We start from the raw sequence: 16,140 nt of genomic DNA on the forward strand, positions 1-16,140 counted from the left end.
AGGAAAGGAAAGGAAAGACAAGGAAACAAAAGGAAAGGAAACAAAAGGAAAGGAAAGGAAAGGAAAGAAAACAAAAGGAAAGGAAAGGAAAGGAAAGACAAGGAAAGGAAATGAAAGACAAGGAAAGGAAACAAAAGGAAAGGAAATGAAAAGAAACAAAAGGAAAGGTTTGTATAAAAGTTGTAGCAGGAACCAAAAACAAAAAGTGCTCAAAGCAGCTCTGTAAAACTGGCCTTGACCTTTCAGTCTATCCCCACATTTCATGCTTTATGGTGAGTTTCATCTTAGAAATGTTAATACACTCTGATCAACGTAATTTCCAATGACTGTCACTGTTTCCTGTCTCTCACGCAGAGCCCAGCTCGCACTATGTGATTTCCCTGAAGGCGTTCAATAATGCCGGAGAGGGAGTTCCTCTGTATGAGAGCGCCGTCACTCGATCTCTGACAGGTAGGAGCTCACACAAGCACCACATGGCAATCCAGGAAATTTTGTATACAGTTGAGTTACATTTAGTTAGTTTAGAACTTGGCATAACCAATCAAGTGTTCTGACTATTTGTACTAGCAGTATTAGCAATAGAACAACAGTAGCAACAGTAGCAACAGTAGCAACAGTAGCATCAGTAGCTAAAGTAGCAACAGTAGCAACAGTAGCAAACAGTAGCAAACAGTAGCAAAAGTAGCTAAAGTAGCAACAGTAGCAACAGTAGCTAAAGTAGCAACAGTAGCTAAAGTAGCAACAGTAGCTAAAGTAGCTAAAGTTGCAACAGTAGCTAAAGTAGCAACAGTAGCTAAAGTAGCAACAGTAGCAACAGTAGCTAAAGTAGCAACAGTAGCAACAGTAGCAACAGTAACAACAGTAGCAAACAGTAGCAAAAGTAGCATCAGTAGCAACAGTAGCTAAAGTAGCAACAGTAGCTAAAGTTGCAACAGTAGCTAAAGTAGCTAAAGTAGCAACAGTAGCTAAAGTAGCAACAGTAGCAACAGTAACAACAGTAGCAAACAGTAGCAAAAGTAGCATCAGTAGCATCAGTAGCAACAGTAGCAACAGTAGCTAAAGTAGCTAAAGTAGCAACAGTAGCAACAGTAACAACAGTGGCAAACAGTAGCAAAAGTAGCATCAGTAGCTAAAGTAACAACAGTAGCAAACAGTAGCTAAAGTAGCAACAGTAGCAACAGTAGCTAAAGTAGCAACAGTAGCAAAAGTAGCATCAGTAGCTAAAGTAGCAACAGTAGCTAAAGTAGCAACAGTAGCAAAAGTAGTAAAAGTAGCAACAGTAGCAACAGTAGCAACGGTAGCAAACAGGCTAACAAGCTACTAGCTTTTGAGTCAAAATGATGAGTTTGTTTTGAACGTGATGAATTCCCTTCTCCGCCGTATTTATCCAACATTAGTATTTAACAAAGAGGAATCTGTGTAATATGCATAGGTGAGAGCGCCGTCACTCGATCTCTGACAGGTAGGAGCTCACACAAGCACCACATGGCAATCCAGGAAATTTTGTATACAGTTGTGTTACATTTAGTTAGTTTAGAACTTGGCATAACCAATCAAGTGTTCTGACTATTTGTACTAGCAGTATTAGCAATAGAACAACAGTAGCAACAGTAGCAACAGTAGCAACAGTAGCAAAAGTAGCATCAGTAGCTAAAGTAGCAACAGTAGCAACAGTAGCAACAGTAGCAAACAGTAGCAAACAGTAGCAAAAGTAGCTAAAGTAGCAACAGTAGCAACAGTAGCTAAAGTAGCAACAGTAGCTAAAGTAGCTAAAGTTGCAACAGTAGCTAAAGTAGCAACAGTAGCTAAAGTAGCAACAGTAGCTAAATTAGCAACAGTAGCAACAGTAGCAACAGTAGCAACAGTAACAACAGTAGCAAACAGTAGCAAAAGTAGCATCAGTTGCAACAGTAGCTAAAGTAGCAACAGTAGCTAAAGTTGCAACAGTAGCTAAAGTAGCTAAAGTAGCAACAGTAGCTAAAGTAGCAACAGTAGCAACAGTAACAACAGTAGCAAACAGTAGCAAAAGTAGCATCAGTAGCATCAGTAGCAACAGTAGCAACAGTAGCTAAAGTAGCTAAAGTAGCAACAGTAGCAACAGTAACAACAGTGGCAAACAGTAGCAAAAGTAGCATCAGTAGCTAAAGTAACAACAGTAGCAAACAGTAGCTAAAGTAGCAACAGTAGCAACAGTAGCTAAAGTAGCAACAGTAGCAAAAGTAGCATCAGTAGCTAAAGTAGCAACAGTAGCTAAAGTAGCAACAGTAGCAAAAGTAGTAAAAGTAGCAACAGTAGCAACAGTAGCAACGGTAGCAAACAGGCTAACAAGCTACTAGCTTTTGAGTCAAAATGATGAGTTTGTTTTGAACGTGATGAATTCCCTTCTCCGCCGTATTTATCCAACATTAGTATTTAACAAAGAGGAATCTGTGTAATATGCATAGGTGTCGAGCCTTCTTTAACTCTCCCCTCATATAATGCTGTTCTTTCATGGAGAAGCAGCAGATTCACTAGCATGAGTAGCATTAGCAGCACCAAAGATAGACAATACAGTTTCACACACTATCCTATTTCCCTTTTTCTTAACTAACTAAAGTAAAGTAAACTATCTCATGTAGCCATGTTTGAGCTGATATTGGCACAGACATGCTTCATATAATCTTATGCAAATGGAAACAAAAATCAAATGACAGCCTGTTAGGCTTCAACATATCTGACGTGCTGATACACTGATATTTAAAAAGCCTTCCCACTTCAGTCACAGCTCATCGAAGTGTCATGTTTATGAAGTGTAGTTCCAGTTGCTCATGTGGTGTATTTACATGTTGTTGACTGTGATGGCTTCCACCCAAATCTGAGTGTGAGTCGCTCCTCCTGCACACAATCAGCTGTAGATGGGAGATAAATTAAACATATCCAACTCTCAGTCAAGTTTCAACTTATGAATTAAACAGCCAGCTCTTCTTTGCTCATCCAGCAGCCTGCAGCCGTCATAAATCCTTTATGATTCTCATAAAAACACCACGTTTTGGGGGGTTTTTCAACCCTCATGATGTGATGATGGTCCCAACCAGCAGATCCGTTTGGCCAAACTCCATATGAGATTCTCTGTTTGACTTGTTATCGCATTTCTTCAAGAGGGGAATGAGGTGGCAAAGCCAGATTCAGAATACAAGATTTTCAACATCGTCAGATTGTTACATCGTTCACACAACTCACAGCCGATCCCTCAGGAACTCGGGACCACGGCCCTCGGGAACTAGGGACCACGGCCCTCTGGAACTACGGACCACGGCCCTCGGGAACTCGGGACCACGGCCCTCGGGAACTAGGGACCACGGCCCTCAGGAACTCGGGACCACGGCCCTCAGGAACTCGGGACCACGGCCCTCTGGAACTCGGGACCACGGCCCTCGGGAACTAGGGACCACGGCCCTCGGGAACTCGGGACCACGGCCCTCGGGAACTAGGGACCACGGCCCTCAGGAACTCGGGACCACGGCCCTCTGGAACTACGGACCACGGCCCTCGGGAACTCGGGACCACGGCCCTCGGGAACTCGGGACCACGGCCCTCAGGAACTCGTGACCACGGCCCTCGGGAACTAGGGACCACGGCCCTCGGGAACTAGGGACCACGGCCCTCGGGAACTCGGGACCACGGCCCTCGGGAACTAGGGACCACGGCCCTCGGGAACTCGGGACCACGGCCCTCTGGAACTACGGACCACGGCCCTCGGGAACTCGGGACCACGGCCCTCGGGAACTCGGGACCGCGGCCCTCGGGAACTAGGGACCGCGGCCCTCGGGAACTAGGGACCACGGCCCTCGGGAACTAGGGACCACGGCCCTCGGGAACTAGGGACCACGGCCCTCGGGAACTCGGGACCACGGCCCTCGGGAACTCGGGACCACGGCCCTCGGGAACTAGGGACCACGGCCCTCGGGAACTAGGGGCCGCGGCCCTCGGGAACTAGGGACCGCGGCCCTCGGGAACTAGGGACCACGGCCCTCGGGAACTCGTGACCACGGCCCTCGGGAACTCGTGACCACGGCCCTCGGGAACTAGGGACCACGGCCCTCGGGAACTAGCGATCACGGCCTTCGGGAACTAGGGACCACGGCCCTCGGGAACTAGCGATCACGGCCCTCGGGAACTAGCGATCACGGCCCTCGGGAACTAGCGATCACGGCCCTCGGGAACTAGGGACCGCGGCCCTCGGGAACTAGCGATCACGGCCCTCAGGAACTCGGGACCACAGCCCTCAGGAACTCGTGACCACAGCCCTCAGGAACTTAGTTGGAGTATGAGTAGTAACCTCATGATGCATACCCAACATTTCGGAGAATCTAGTATGCATCCGGGAAAAAAGTCAGTATGAGTAGTAGGAGTAGTATGCGGTTTCGAACACAGCCAGTGTCAGTTGACAATATGTCAAGGTTCGAATAGTAGAAGAAAAAAAACGTTTCTATCTCGAGTTGAAATTTTGTCGTTGTTTTATTGTCTTTTTTTTGTATCAGTAAAAAAAACAGAAAAGACAACGAGAAGCTGCAGCTAAGTTCCCACATTTTTTGGTGCCGAAACCCGGAAACACGAGATTTAACGACTGAAGAAGGGAACCGTTAGCTGCAGCTTTAGTAACATTTCAACATTTAAACAGTGGTGCACATTTGAGTTTTCTTTGTGCTTTGCAGTCTAAAGTTTTCAAGAGACACACCGACACATCTGGAGTTTCTTAAGAGATCCAGATTCTAACGTGCTGTTGTAGTGTGACAGTCAGGAGTTGATAAGCAGAGACCCCGAGGGCTTCGACAGAAACTAAACCCATTATCGTTATGACAAGGTCGTCAACAGTAACACACACACACATCCTCACTCTCTCACGCCGTCTGTCTCGCCGTGGCAGCAGCCTGCTGGAGAGCTTTTTACGAGAGCCTTAAAAAATGGCTCGTTAACGGCCGAATCCTTGTTAATATACTGTCTTGTCCTCGGCTCGCCGCCCCCACACTGCAGAGGCAGAACTGATCCCCAACCGGTCGCCAAGCCACCGTTTAATCAACGACTGGAGGACTGCAGAGAGACGGGGGAGGAAGGAAGGAATGAAACGAGGGAAGGATGAGGACCGAAAGGAGGGGAAAAGAGATGGAGAGGAACTTAAAGAGTAAACACAGACTGAAGATGGGAGGCTGGAATAGAAAGTTAGAGAAGGAACAGAGGAAGGGCTCAAGGGAAGGAGATGAGAAGTGGGAAATAAAAGGAAAAATAAGAGGAAATATAAGAGTGAATGACATAAAATGTGTAAAGGAGGAACTAAAGTGAGCGTGCAGAGAGTGAGGGAATAATGGGTGCTGAGGAGCAGCGGTGTGGAGGCGTTTTCTGCATCCTCATCAGTATTCTGTCCTGACTGGAGCTTTATTGTGATGCTGGGCGACCAGTTTAACCACAACACCGTCTGCTGCAGCCCCAAACGCCTCCCTCATCAATCTTCTTCTGTCTCCGTCTGAGGTCGGCCTGCAGCCGTACATTTCTCCGCAGCCACAGCACATTAGGTGTCACTGTCAATTTTCTCTGTGCTCCTGTTCATGTTGGAGACGGAGCAAAACAAGGGCCTCACCTCTCACAGCTGATCTCACCGGCCGGGCAGTGTTTAAATCCTGTCGGCTTCGGATCGTGTCAGGAAAATTGAAAGAAAAAGAGAACACCAGGTCTCTACTTATGTGCCAGTAATCTGATTTAACTTGTTTTGTGTACACAGTTAAAGGTGATAGAGAATGGTTGAATGGGGCATTAATCCTTGTTCTGTGATGTGATATGTAGCCCCAAAAAAATTGGTTGGGTCTGTAATGGCTCAGAACCTCCCTAAAAGGCTCTCTGAAACAGCTGTTACTATGCTGGGTTTAGAATGCGTCGTTTGCCCTTATTGGCGTCGTTTCAGAGCTTATCTGGCAACCTCATTATGAAATGCAGGACGGTGTTGGCGCTATTCAGTTGCCGTTGCTTGATTGGCTGCCCTTGCTCTCACTGAAAAGAAAGTACTCCGTTTGGCTTCATTTGTTTTGTTATACTTCGGTTACTGTGACTTCCAAAGGTTATGCATTGAAACAAGCAAGCTGGCCTTTGCAGGCTTACTTACCACCTGCATAATAGTGCAAATAGCTAGCTGCTAAGGGGTTAGCTCATTCCCTTTAGATGAACAAGCCAGAGCTAACGTGCAATTCTTACAACAGGAATATGGCACAACACACATTTAAAACAAAATAAAATGCGATACTTACATACTTCGTGTGTACTCCCCACAGCAGGGAGACTCAGAACTAACACCAAAAACGTGAAAAAGATGATTTTGATTCTCTATAACCTTTAAAGAAATGTTGGGTTACACTGCTCCACAGAAGCATGTTGGGTTTAAATTCTGGTGGAAAATTCGTTTTTTTAAGATTGAACTTATGGAGGTTTTTCAACGTTTCATTTCAAAATGTATATTTTGTGCAAACTATTCCAGTAAAATATGGTTTACATTAACAAGTTTAATGGTGGGCCACAAGTGCAGCTTTCAAATGAAAAATGATGCCTCAGCGGGGATAATTTCTGGTGATTAAACTGAGTCAACAGGGCCACCACCATCTCATGCGTCCTTGTAAATAGCTCGTTAAACATAGTTGTGTTTATTTTATCTTTTGGAAAAGAGATCCCACTTAAACCCGCCTGGTTTGACCCCAGTTCAGTCAGAAAAGCACAGATGAGTAAGAGAGGGGATGACGGGGAGCCAGAGGAAGCTGAGCAGTCGGAGCAAAAGTAGCAACAGTAGCAAAAGTAGCAACAGTAACAACAGTAGCAACAGTAGCAATAGTAACAACATTAGCAACAGTAGCAACAGTAGCAACAGTAGCAATAGTAGCAAAAGTAGCAACAGTAACAACAGTAGCCACAGTAGCAATAGTAGCAAAAGTAGCAATAGTAGCCACAGTAGCAATAGTAGCAAAAGTAGCAATAGTAACAACAGTAACAACAGTAGCAATAGTAACAACAGTAGCAACAGTAACAACAGTAGCAACAGTAGCCACAGTAGCAATAGTAGCAATAGTAGCAAAAGTAGCAACAGTAGCAACAGTAACAACAGTAGCAATAGTAGCAAAAGTAGCAACAGTAGCAATAGTAACAACAGTAGCAATAGTAGCAAAAGTAGCAACAGTAGCAATAGTAACAACAGTAGCCAAAGTAGCAATAGTAGCAAAAGTAGCAACAGTAGCCACAGTAGCAATAGTAGCAAAAGTAGCAACAGTAACAACAGAAGCAATAGTAGCAAAAGTAGCAATAGTAACAACAGTAGCAACAGTAGCAATAGTAGCAAAAGTAGCAACAGTAGCCACAGTAGCAATAGTAACAACAGTAGCCACAGTAGCAAAAGTAGTAACAGTAACAAACAGGCTAACAAACTACTAGCTTTCGAGCCAAAATGATGAGTTTGTTTTGAACGTAATGAATTCCCTTCTCAGTCGTATTTATCCAACATTAGTGTTTAACAAAGAGGAATCTGTGTAACATGCATAGTTGTGGAGCCTTCTTTAACTCTCCCCTCATATAATGCTGTTCTTTCATGGAGAAGCAGCAGATTCACTAGCATGAGTAGCATTAGCAGCACCAAACAGAAGGTAGGCCTACAGGTAAAATAAAAAGAAGAGAAACCTCTGTAGAGTGGCCCCTCTGGTCGAATTTCTCAGACAATGAATTCAGAATAGAACCAGAGGAGTGAGAAACACTGAAAACAGTTGATTTGATCCGACTCTAATATGAAGAAACAGAATGGAACTGGATTATCAAACTCTTTGTTTTTTCCAATCAGCCATAACATGAAGACTGCTGATAGGAACGCTGCTCATCTACTTAAAGACGTCTTCTTTTCCTTTTTCAGTATATTTCTTCATCTTTCGTCACTGTGTTTTATTCATGTAACCTATAAAAATATGCAAAATAAGCAGCAGACATCATAAATATCTACATTCCTGCGTCCCTAATGCTCACCCTTTGCCACCTGCAGGCTGTTTTGCTTATTAAATGCACTGTTGCAGTGAAGCGGAACCCTGTTAAATGTAAAGTGAATGTCGTCTCCAGCTTTCTGCCTCACACAGTGTGTTTCTGCATCCCACAGTGTGTTTCTGCCTCCTGTAGGTTTGGTTGTCAGCAGTCTCTAGAAGCTCTAGAAGCAGCTCTGGAATCAGCAGAGTGCCTTTTCTCCTGATTCACTCTGTTCATTCCAGCTCTCTTAGTTTGTTCGTGCCTAACACTTTTTCAGCCTTCAGGTGTTCTCTCCGCATCAGATTTGGAAAACGAGTTTTTCATTTAGTTTTTTTAACTTTAAAGGGATAGTTCACCTCTTTTGACATGAAGCTGTGTAACATCCCATATCAGCAACATCATTTCTGAACATCTTCTTACCCCCTGCTGCGTCCTGTGAGCAGAGTTCCAGCCTCGTTTTGGTGCTGATGAAGGTAGTCCGGCTAGTTGGCTGGGGTTTAAAAAATAAAGCGTCTTGCTTCTCAGAACAATATGCGTTCAACAGAGTAATACATTTGCATCACAAAATGGTTCTCCAGGAAAAAGTCAGACCTCACAATCGCTTGGCCCTATTTTCTCTCCCTTCGTATCACTGCGTGAGTGATACGAATTTAATTTATTATTTAATAAATTATTTATTTATTAAATAATAATTTATTATTATTTAATAAATAATATTTTGTATAAAATATTATTTAATAATAATATTAAAATAATATATTATAATATATTAAAATATAATATTTTACTAAATATTATAAAAATATAATATTTTTATAAAATATATTTTATAAAATATATTTTATACATGGCGCTAGACGGAGAGAAAATAGGGCCAAGCGATTGTGAGGTCTGACTTTTTCCTGGAGAACCATTTTGTGATGCAAATGTATTACTCTGAACGCATATTGTTCTGAGAAGCAAAACGCTTTATTTTTTAAACCCCAGCCAACTAGCCGGACTACCTTCATCAACACCAAAACGAGGCTGGAACTCTGCTCACAGGACGCAACAGGGGGTAAGAAGATGTTCAGAAATGATGTTGCTGATATGGGATGTTACACAGCTTCATGTCAGAAGAGGCGAACTGTCCCTTTAAATTTTCCTTAAAACTTATATTGAAGCTGATATTTCTGAGAGCACCTGAAGGTCTTGTGTGCTCTCTGACCGGCTGGAGCCACTGACGCATGAACGAGTCTTTTTATGACAAAATAAGCTCAAAAGTCCTTAAAACGAGTTAAAATCATGTGATTTTCTCACGTTTCTTTTAGTTGTTTCACTTCTGCTGAACATTTATTCGCGGATGGAAGGACTGATGCGTTTCGGCTTCACCCTCCTGCGGATCTATGGCTCCACTTCCTGTGTAGAACGATGCTTTTTTACCTTTCTCAGTCTTCTTACTCTGTGTTTTCTTCTCTCTTCTCTCCCATCTTCCGCCTCCTCATCCATTCACTCCTCCTCTCCTCCGTCTCATCCAAACTCGCATGCCATCTTTCCACTTTACGACTCTTTTTTGTTAAATCTCGATATTTGCTTCCATCTTAAAACGATCGCACACCCATGGCATTGATCTCATTGAATGTTACCAAACCCTTTGGTCACCGTTTGGCCCCCCTCAGACCCCATAGATCCATTAGAGGACGACCTCTTCCATCTCTTTGATAAGTACCCCACTCCCATGCCAGACACCAGCACCCCCATGATCCCCCCAGTTGGAGTCCAAGCCGTTGCCCTGTCCTCCGACTCGGTCCGGGTTTCCTGGGCGGACAACTCCATGAGCAAGAACCAGAAAACCACGGAGGTCCGGTACTACTCCGTCAAATGGAAGACCAGCTTCTCCACCAGTGGAAAGTACAAGGTAATCACAGCGAGTAGATCCATCTAATCGTTGTTTTTATCACAGTCTTGTACGGTTCTATGATGTTAAATGTTGCAAACTTACCTTTGATTTACTGATTCTGAGTTTAACAAAGCAACAACAGCTAACTCTGCTAATGGTGTCAGCCTTTAGGGGAAGTTAAGTTTTGGTATTTAGAAAAAAGCAAATCAAACATTTGATTTCTATTCGTCTGGAAGGACGTGTTGGGAGTAGGGTTGCAAAGGGGCGGAAAATTTCCGGTAAATTTCCAAGGGAAGTTAAGCTTGGGAATTTTGGATAAATTCCACATTGGAAACTTTCCATGGGAATAATGGGAATTATGGAACTAATTAGCCTGGCTGACGCGTCCACATCTGGATGAGATGGTGGTCTGGGAACTAGGTGTGCATTTTCTCGTATTTGAGGCGTGGTTTACGAATGCCTAGAGCCGTTTATTGGGCGCTACGAATGTCTATCAAATGGCGTCTGGTTCTTCCCATGCTGCTTTGCACGCGATTCATAGCCAATTGTATCACTTATACCAGATGACGTATGTAGAGCGACAGAAATTCGACGAGGAAGAAGAAGAACGTTGCTCTTTTTTAAAAGTAAACTTGCGTTCTAAGCTACTTAAAACACTTTCTAAGGCTGCATCGAACGGTAACGTTGTGTCCGCTGCCATGTTGGATTAACACTCTACAAGCTTCGGTGTCGCGCATAGACGTCGTCATCGTCTTGCTGCCCCCCCCCCCCGTTCTGTGATTGGTTCCCTAACTCAGGCAAAAATAAGGACGGTGGTTTCCAGGCTGACTTTGCAGTGTGAATGAAATTGCGCGCGAAGCAGCATGGGAATTCCCAGGCTAGGGAATTATGGGAACTAATGGGAATTTAGGAGAACTAACTGGGAATATATTATATCCGAGCATAAATATAAACAGAAGTCATAAGAAAACATGTTTTCAACAGATATTTCAACAGATTTATTTGTAAGTAGAGTAGAACACGTTCTAATGACTTGTTTCATGGATGAACAAAAACAGGAGTGTTGGGTTCAATATTACCCATCCCCTAACCCCACTCATTCAAAAATGCCCCCCGATTTAAGATTCAAGTCATGATTATGCCAAAATATACTGTCCTCAACTATATTTAAGTTCCCTAGAAGAGCCAACCTTCAATTTTGAAAATTCCCTTAAATTCCCATTAATTCCCTTAAATTCTAGTTAATTCCCATGGAAAGTTTCCGTCTTTGAAAATTCCGGGAATTTTGCGACCCTAGTTGGGAGTGCAGAGCAGTAAGTCCAGTGATGCTTCCTCAGGACTTTATGTGGTTATGACTGGACCTGAGATTTATTTGCTCGTAAGCCTTGAGGCTTATTAATTCTATAACTCGGACAAACAGTTTCTTTACCCTTTTTATATCTTTTTTTATGTTTATAAGCTTCAGCGTTCAGGTTTAACGAGTTCTCTGACTCGAGCTTCGTAGTTTAGCTGATTGATAGTTCTCTGGAACAATAAGTGGCATCACCGAAGCTCCATAAGTTTTAAAACTTTAAGTTTAAAACACGCTGCACTTCTGTGCATTCTCATCTTGTTGGTTTAGGATGTATAAAAATGATGAAGTCATTCAAAGGGAAGGGGTGGTGGAGGAAGAAGGCTCTGAACTTTCAGACAGGAGAGTTCATGTCACAGTTCTTGAACTATTCTTCTGTATTTACTTGCTTTATTATCCACTGGCTGGAATGAAGGCTTCTCTGCTGTAGCTTTATTCTCCGTCTAAGTTGCTACTATACAAACAGTTATAACAGCAGCAGAGAATTAATCTAATGTGCCATTAAAGTGTCACACTGAGGAGTTTGTATGGGATGATTTAGGAGTAAGAACAGGTTCCTGTCATGTTAAAAGCTTCTCGGGATGTTTAAAATGAGCACAGCTGCTATTATCTTATCAAGCATGTCACCGTTTTCTGTTTTTATTTTACTGAAGTTCTCATTGGAAGAAAAAAAGGGGAAAAGAAAGAAAAGAAAAAGGGGGGAAATAAGAGTAGAAAGGGAAAAAGAAAAGAAAAAAGAGAAGGTAAAAAAAAAGGAAAAAAGAAAAAGGGGGAAATAAGAGGAAAAAGAAAAAAATGGGAAAAAAGAAAAAATGGAAGAAAGGAAGAAAAAGAAAATAAGAGGAAAAAGAAAGAAAAGAAAAAGAAGGAAAGGGAAAAATGGGAAAAAAGAACAAAAAAGGAAGAAAAAGGAAAAATAAGTTGTTATTTATATAGAAATGTTTTAAAAACATTATTCTCAGATGACAGAACCCACTTAAAGGCTTCAGCAGTGCATTTGTAGTTCAGTTGGAGTTAAATATCATCATGTCCATCATGATCCTGTCATGTTATTCGGCTGATTTGGAGAAATCTATACAAATGTAATCTGATCCCTTTCATAAAGAGCAACAGTCCCAACCTGACAGTGAAGCATTTCCTTTGTGCCCCGTAAGTTTGGGCCAAAGAAACAGCAGCTGCAGTTTGTTGGTACTCTGACGTGGAAAACAGAAGATGCCACCTTTAAAGCTCACAAACAGGGACAGAGAGGACACAGGAGGAAGTTTTCTGAATCTTTTCATGTTTCCGAACTGCCCTCATTAAAGAAGACTTCTCTGGTCTGTACGAGGAGATAAAAACATTTCTTTTCTCCAGTCTGCAGACACCACGGCGCTCAGCCACACCGTCACCGGCCTCAAACCCAACAGCATGTACGAGTTCGCTGTCATGGTAACCAAAGGGCGCAAATCCAGCACCTGGAGCATGACGGCGCACGCCACGACATACGAAGCAGGTAAGACACGATCTCCTCTTTCACTAACTTTCTGAGTTAGTATGCGAGTTTGAGTAAGCGAGAAGTTCCCGGATGCATACTAGATTCTCCTAAATGTTGGGTATGCATCATGAGGTTACTACTCATACTCAAACTACCCAAGATGCAACGTAACGTGACGTCGCCGATCGTCGTTTCCTGTCAAAACGGCAGTTTCAAGCTAGCTACAACGAGGGTAGGTTCACTTCCTGTTTTCAAAACAAAAGCACCAATTGTATCGTAGGCAAGGCATCTTTATTTATGCAGCGCATTTCATACCACAGGCAACTCAGTGTGCTTTACATAAAGACAAGGCATTTAATAGAATAGCATAAAGCAGCATAAAAACAAGCAATTTAAAGAGAAAAAAATAGAAAAAAAATTAAAACACAGTTTAAAGCAATCAAAGAAGAGGGGAAAAAGAAAAATATAAACTCAACCATAAGCACACGGAAAGAGAAATGTTTTTAACCTGGATTTAAAAGTGCTTCCAGTTGGGGCTGATTTCAGTTCGTAACGGCTTTCCCTATGATAAAAGGCAACCGGTATTTTATTTTGTGAAAATAACCAAACCAAGATTTAAGCACCTGTTTCTGGTTGTTCTTTCAGAAAGGTTGAATTTAATTATGTTTTTGCTTAGACTGATGAAAATGACTCGTTTCCTAGGTTACGTCCATGCATTTGGATTATAAAAGTATCACCAGAAGTCCTCTGTGGAAAGAAACTGTAGAGTGTTCATAGAGAGGGACAATGGCTACGTTCCAAACCGCATACTTCTCCTACTACTCCTACTACTCCTACTAACTTTTTGAGTTAGTATGCGAGTTTGAGTAAGCGAGAAGTTCCCGGATGCACACTAGATTCTCCGAAATGTTGGGTATGCATCATGAGGTTACTACTCATACTCAAACTACCCAAGATGCAACGTAACGTGACGTCGCCGATCGTCATTTCCTGTCAAAACGGCAGTTTCAAGCTTGCTACAACGAGGGTAGGTTCACTTCCTGTTTTCAAAACAAAAGCACCAATTGTATGGTAATGGCTTTCCCTATGATAAAAGGCAACGGGTATTTTATTTTGTGAAAATAACCGGAAGTGCGTTGCTCACTGCGGCTAGCTTTAGTAGCGCCGAATTCGTGGGAACAAAATTGTAAATAGCCGGTATTTTGTCAGGTTTTCATCACGTTGGGGATCTAAACGACTACTTTCTCGCCTGAAAATGTTTCAAATGTTGCTAAAGTTTACATACTTGAAAGTATTGCAAGCCGTTTGCAAGTATGTAGTATGCGGTTTCAAACACAGCCATACTCATCGATCAGACAGTATGCAGAGCGTTTACCCACAATGCAATTCGCTCCTGCCCGAGCAGAAATCAGCCGGCCTGAAGCTGATTTCCCTTAAGCTCTAAACTCTGTAAACTTTAGCAACATTTGAAAAATTTTCAGGAGAGAAAGTAGTCGTTTAGATCCCCAACGTGTTGAAAACCTGACAAAATACCGGCTGTTTACAATTTTGTTCCCACGAATTTGGCGCTACTAAAGCTAGCCGCAGTGAGCAACGCACTTCCTGTTATTTTCACAAAATAAAATACCCGTTGCCTTTTATCATAGGGAAAGCCATTACCATACAATTGGTGCTTTTGTTTTAAAAACAGGAAGTGAACCTACCCTCGTTGTAGCTAGCTTGAAACTGCCGTTTTGACAGGAAATGACGATCGGCGACGTCACGTTACGTTGCATCTTGGGTAGTTTGAGTATGAGTAGTAACCTCATGATGCATACCCAACATTTCGGAGAATCTAGGATGCATCCGGGAGCTTAAAAAAAGTTAAAGTTAGTAGGAGTAGTGGGAGTTGTATGCGGTTTCAAACACAGCCTGAGAGTTAACATTGTTAACATGATAACATGACTCAGCAAACTTTCAATGTAAAACAGTCACGGATTTCTTATGGATTTTTTAGAGTTAAAAAAAACAATAGATGCACTTTAGGTTCAAGAAAAACAGGTGCGTCAGAAACAAAGACTTTCTTCTTCTCACTGAGCAGCAATTATTTTTAACAAGGAGTTTAACAATGGACAGAAATCATGTTTCGGTTCAGGGGAGAGTCATCGCGAGGAAGCAACAACACAACAACCGTCTGCAGCAATGAGAGCCCACCGCAGACCCAAATCAAAATGTCAGCGTATCTCTTTCACTGCGCATACAATCATGCTCGCCGGATCCGTCGCCCAATTAAGCGTGAGCGGCATCACGCCAGCGACTCCCAGGGTCCCGCCGGAATATGTTGACATTCACAGTGAGCAGACGGACCGGGTCTGCTCCGGCTCTGCACTGATCCGCCCACTCAGGAGGCAACAGGCTGGCTTTCAGCTCGCTTCCTGACACTTCCACCTCTCACCGATGGAAATAATCACCTGCTGAGTTTAAAAGACACCTGTTGAGAAAGATGCCACATGTGTGAGATCAGAGGCTCGCTGTGTCGTGTTGCTTCTCGGTGCCACGGCCCTCCGGGAGATGATTATTTAAAGTAAGACGAAGATCCTCCGAATAAACAACGAGATAAATAAGAGAAATGCATTCTGCAGAGCAGCCAGTATCACAAGTGTCCTCTGATCTGTCAGAAAACAAGAGATCCAGACTGATTAACTGTTCAAATCAAATCAAACTTTATTTATAAAGCACTTTTCATACAACTGTTGTCAGGGAGGAAGGAGAGAAATTAACTTGTTTGCATGTCTAAGATAATTGCATTTCAGAAAACTTGTCACAATCAGTGGGGTCACATGGCACTGAAAGGATCGGACTGAGTTTTTAAGTGCATGTAGACAGTCTGATTGTAATTTAGCCAATAATCCGATCCTTTCAGGGCCATGTGACCCCACTGAGTAAGATGGTATGTTGCTCAAAAACATTTTAGCACCAGCAACCTTGATAAAAATGCAAAAAGGGAACTCTAAGTGTGTCTCTGGCCTTACATTTATAATCCTAACTGAGATCTTATATCCACTTTGAGTGATCTGTACTTTGCAGCGAGTGTGTGTCGAGTCTATTTTCGCAGGTGTGAGTTCTCCGGCTGTATTTATGAGAAGTGCACGTTGTCTCTGTCGCTCACAGACTCAGCTGGAACTTGTAATTTCCTCCAGCCTGACAGATTTAACAAGTGGTTTAATTTTCCTGCTCAGGTATGGGAGCTTGTGAGTTCTTTCCTGCTCTGAAAAAACACCGCCGTCACTTACCAAAAAGTCCAGTGGGATGCCATTTGGTTTCCATGGCGATAAGTGAGGCGAACAGCAGGCCTGAGCCCTGGTCATGAGGGGGAGTGCTTGACATTTTCACTACGGGAGTAACACAACAGACTGGCTCAGGAAAGGGTTGGAAGTTATG

General features: G+C 43.0%; 1 protein-coding gene across 1 annotated transcript in view; it reads left to right on the forward strand.

Moving 5' to 3' along the window:
• Positions 1-16,140, forward strand: part of dcc (DCC netrin 1 receptor) — a 368,701-nt gene that overhangs the window by 251,144 nt on the left and 101,417 nt on the right. The window contains exons 16-18 of the mRNA XM_075455474.1: positions 355-450; positions 9,675-9,913; positions 12,600-12,738. Coding sequence (XP_075311589.1) covers positions 355-450; positions 9,675-9,913; positions 12,600-12,738 — 474 coding nt within the window. The remainder of the gene's footprint in view (positions 1-354; positions 451-9,674; positions 9,914-12,599; positions 12,739-16,140) is intronic.

This window comes from Odontesthes bonariensis, chromosome 22, assembly GCF_027942865.1.
Source record: "Odontesthes bonariensis isolate fOdoBon6 chromosome 22, fOdoBon6.hap1, whole genome shotgun sequence".
In the NCBI taxonomy this organism is placed as follows: Eukaryota; Metazoa; Chordata; class Actinopteri; order Atheriniformes; family Atherinopsidae; genus Odontesthes; species Odontesthes bonariensis.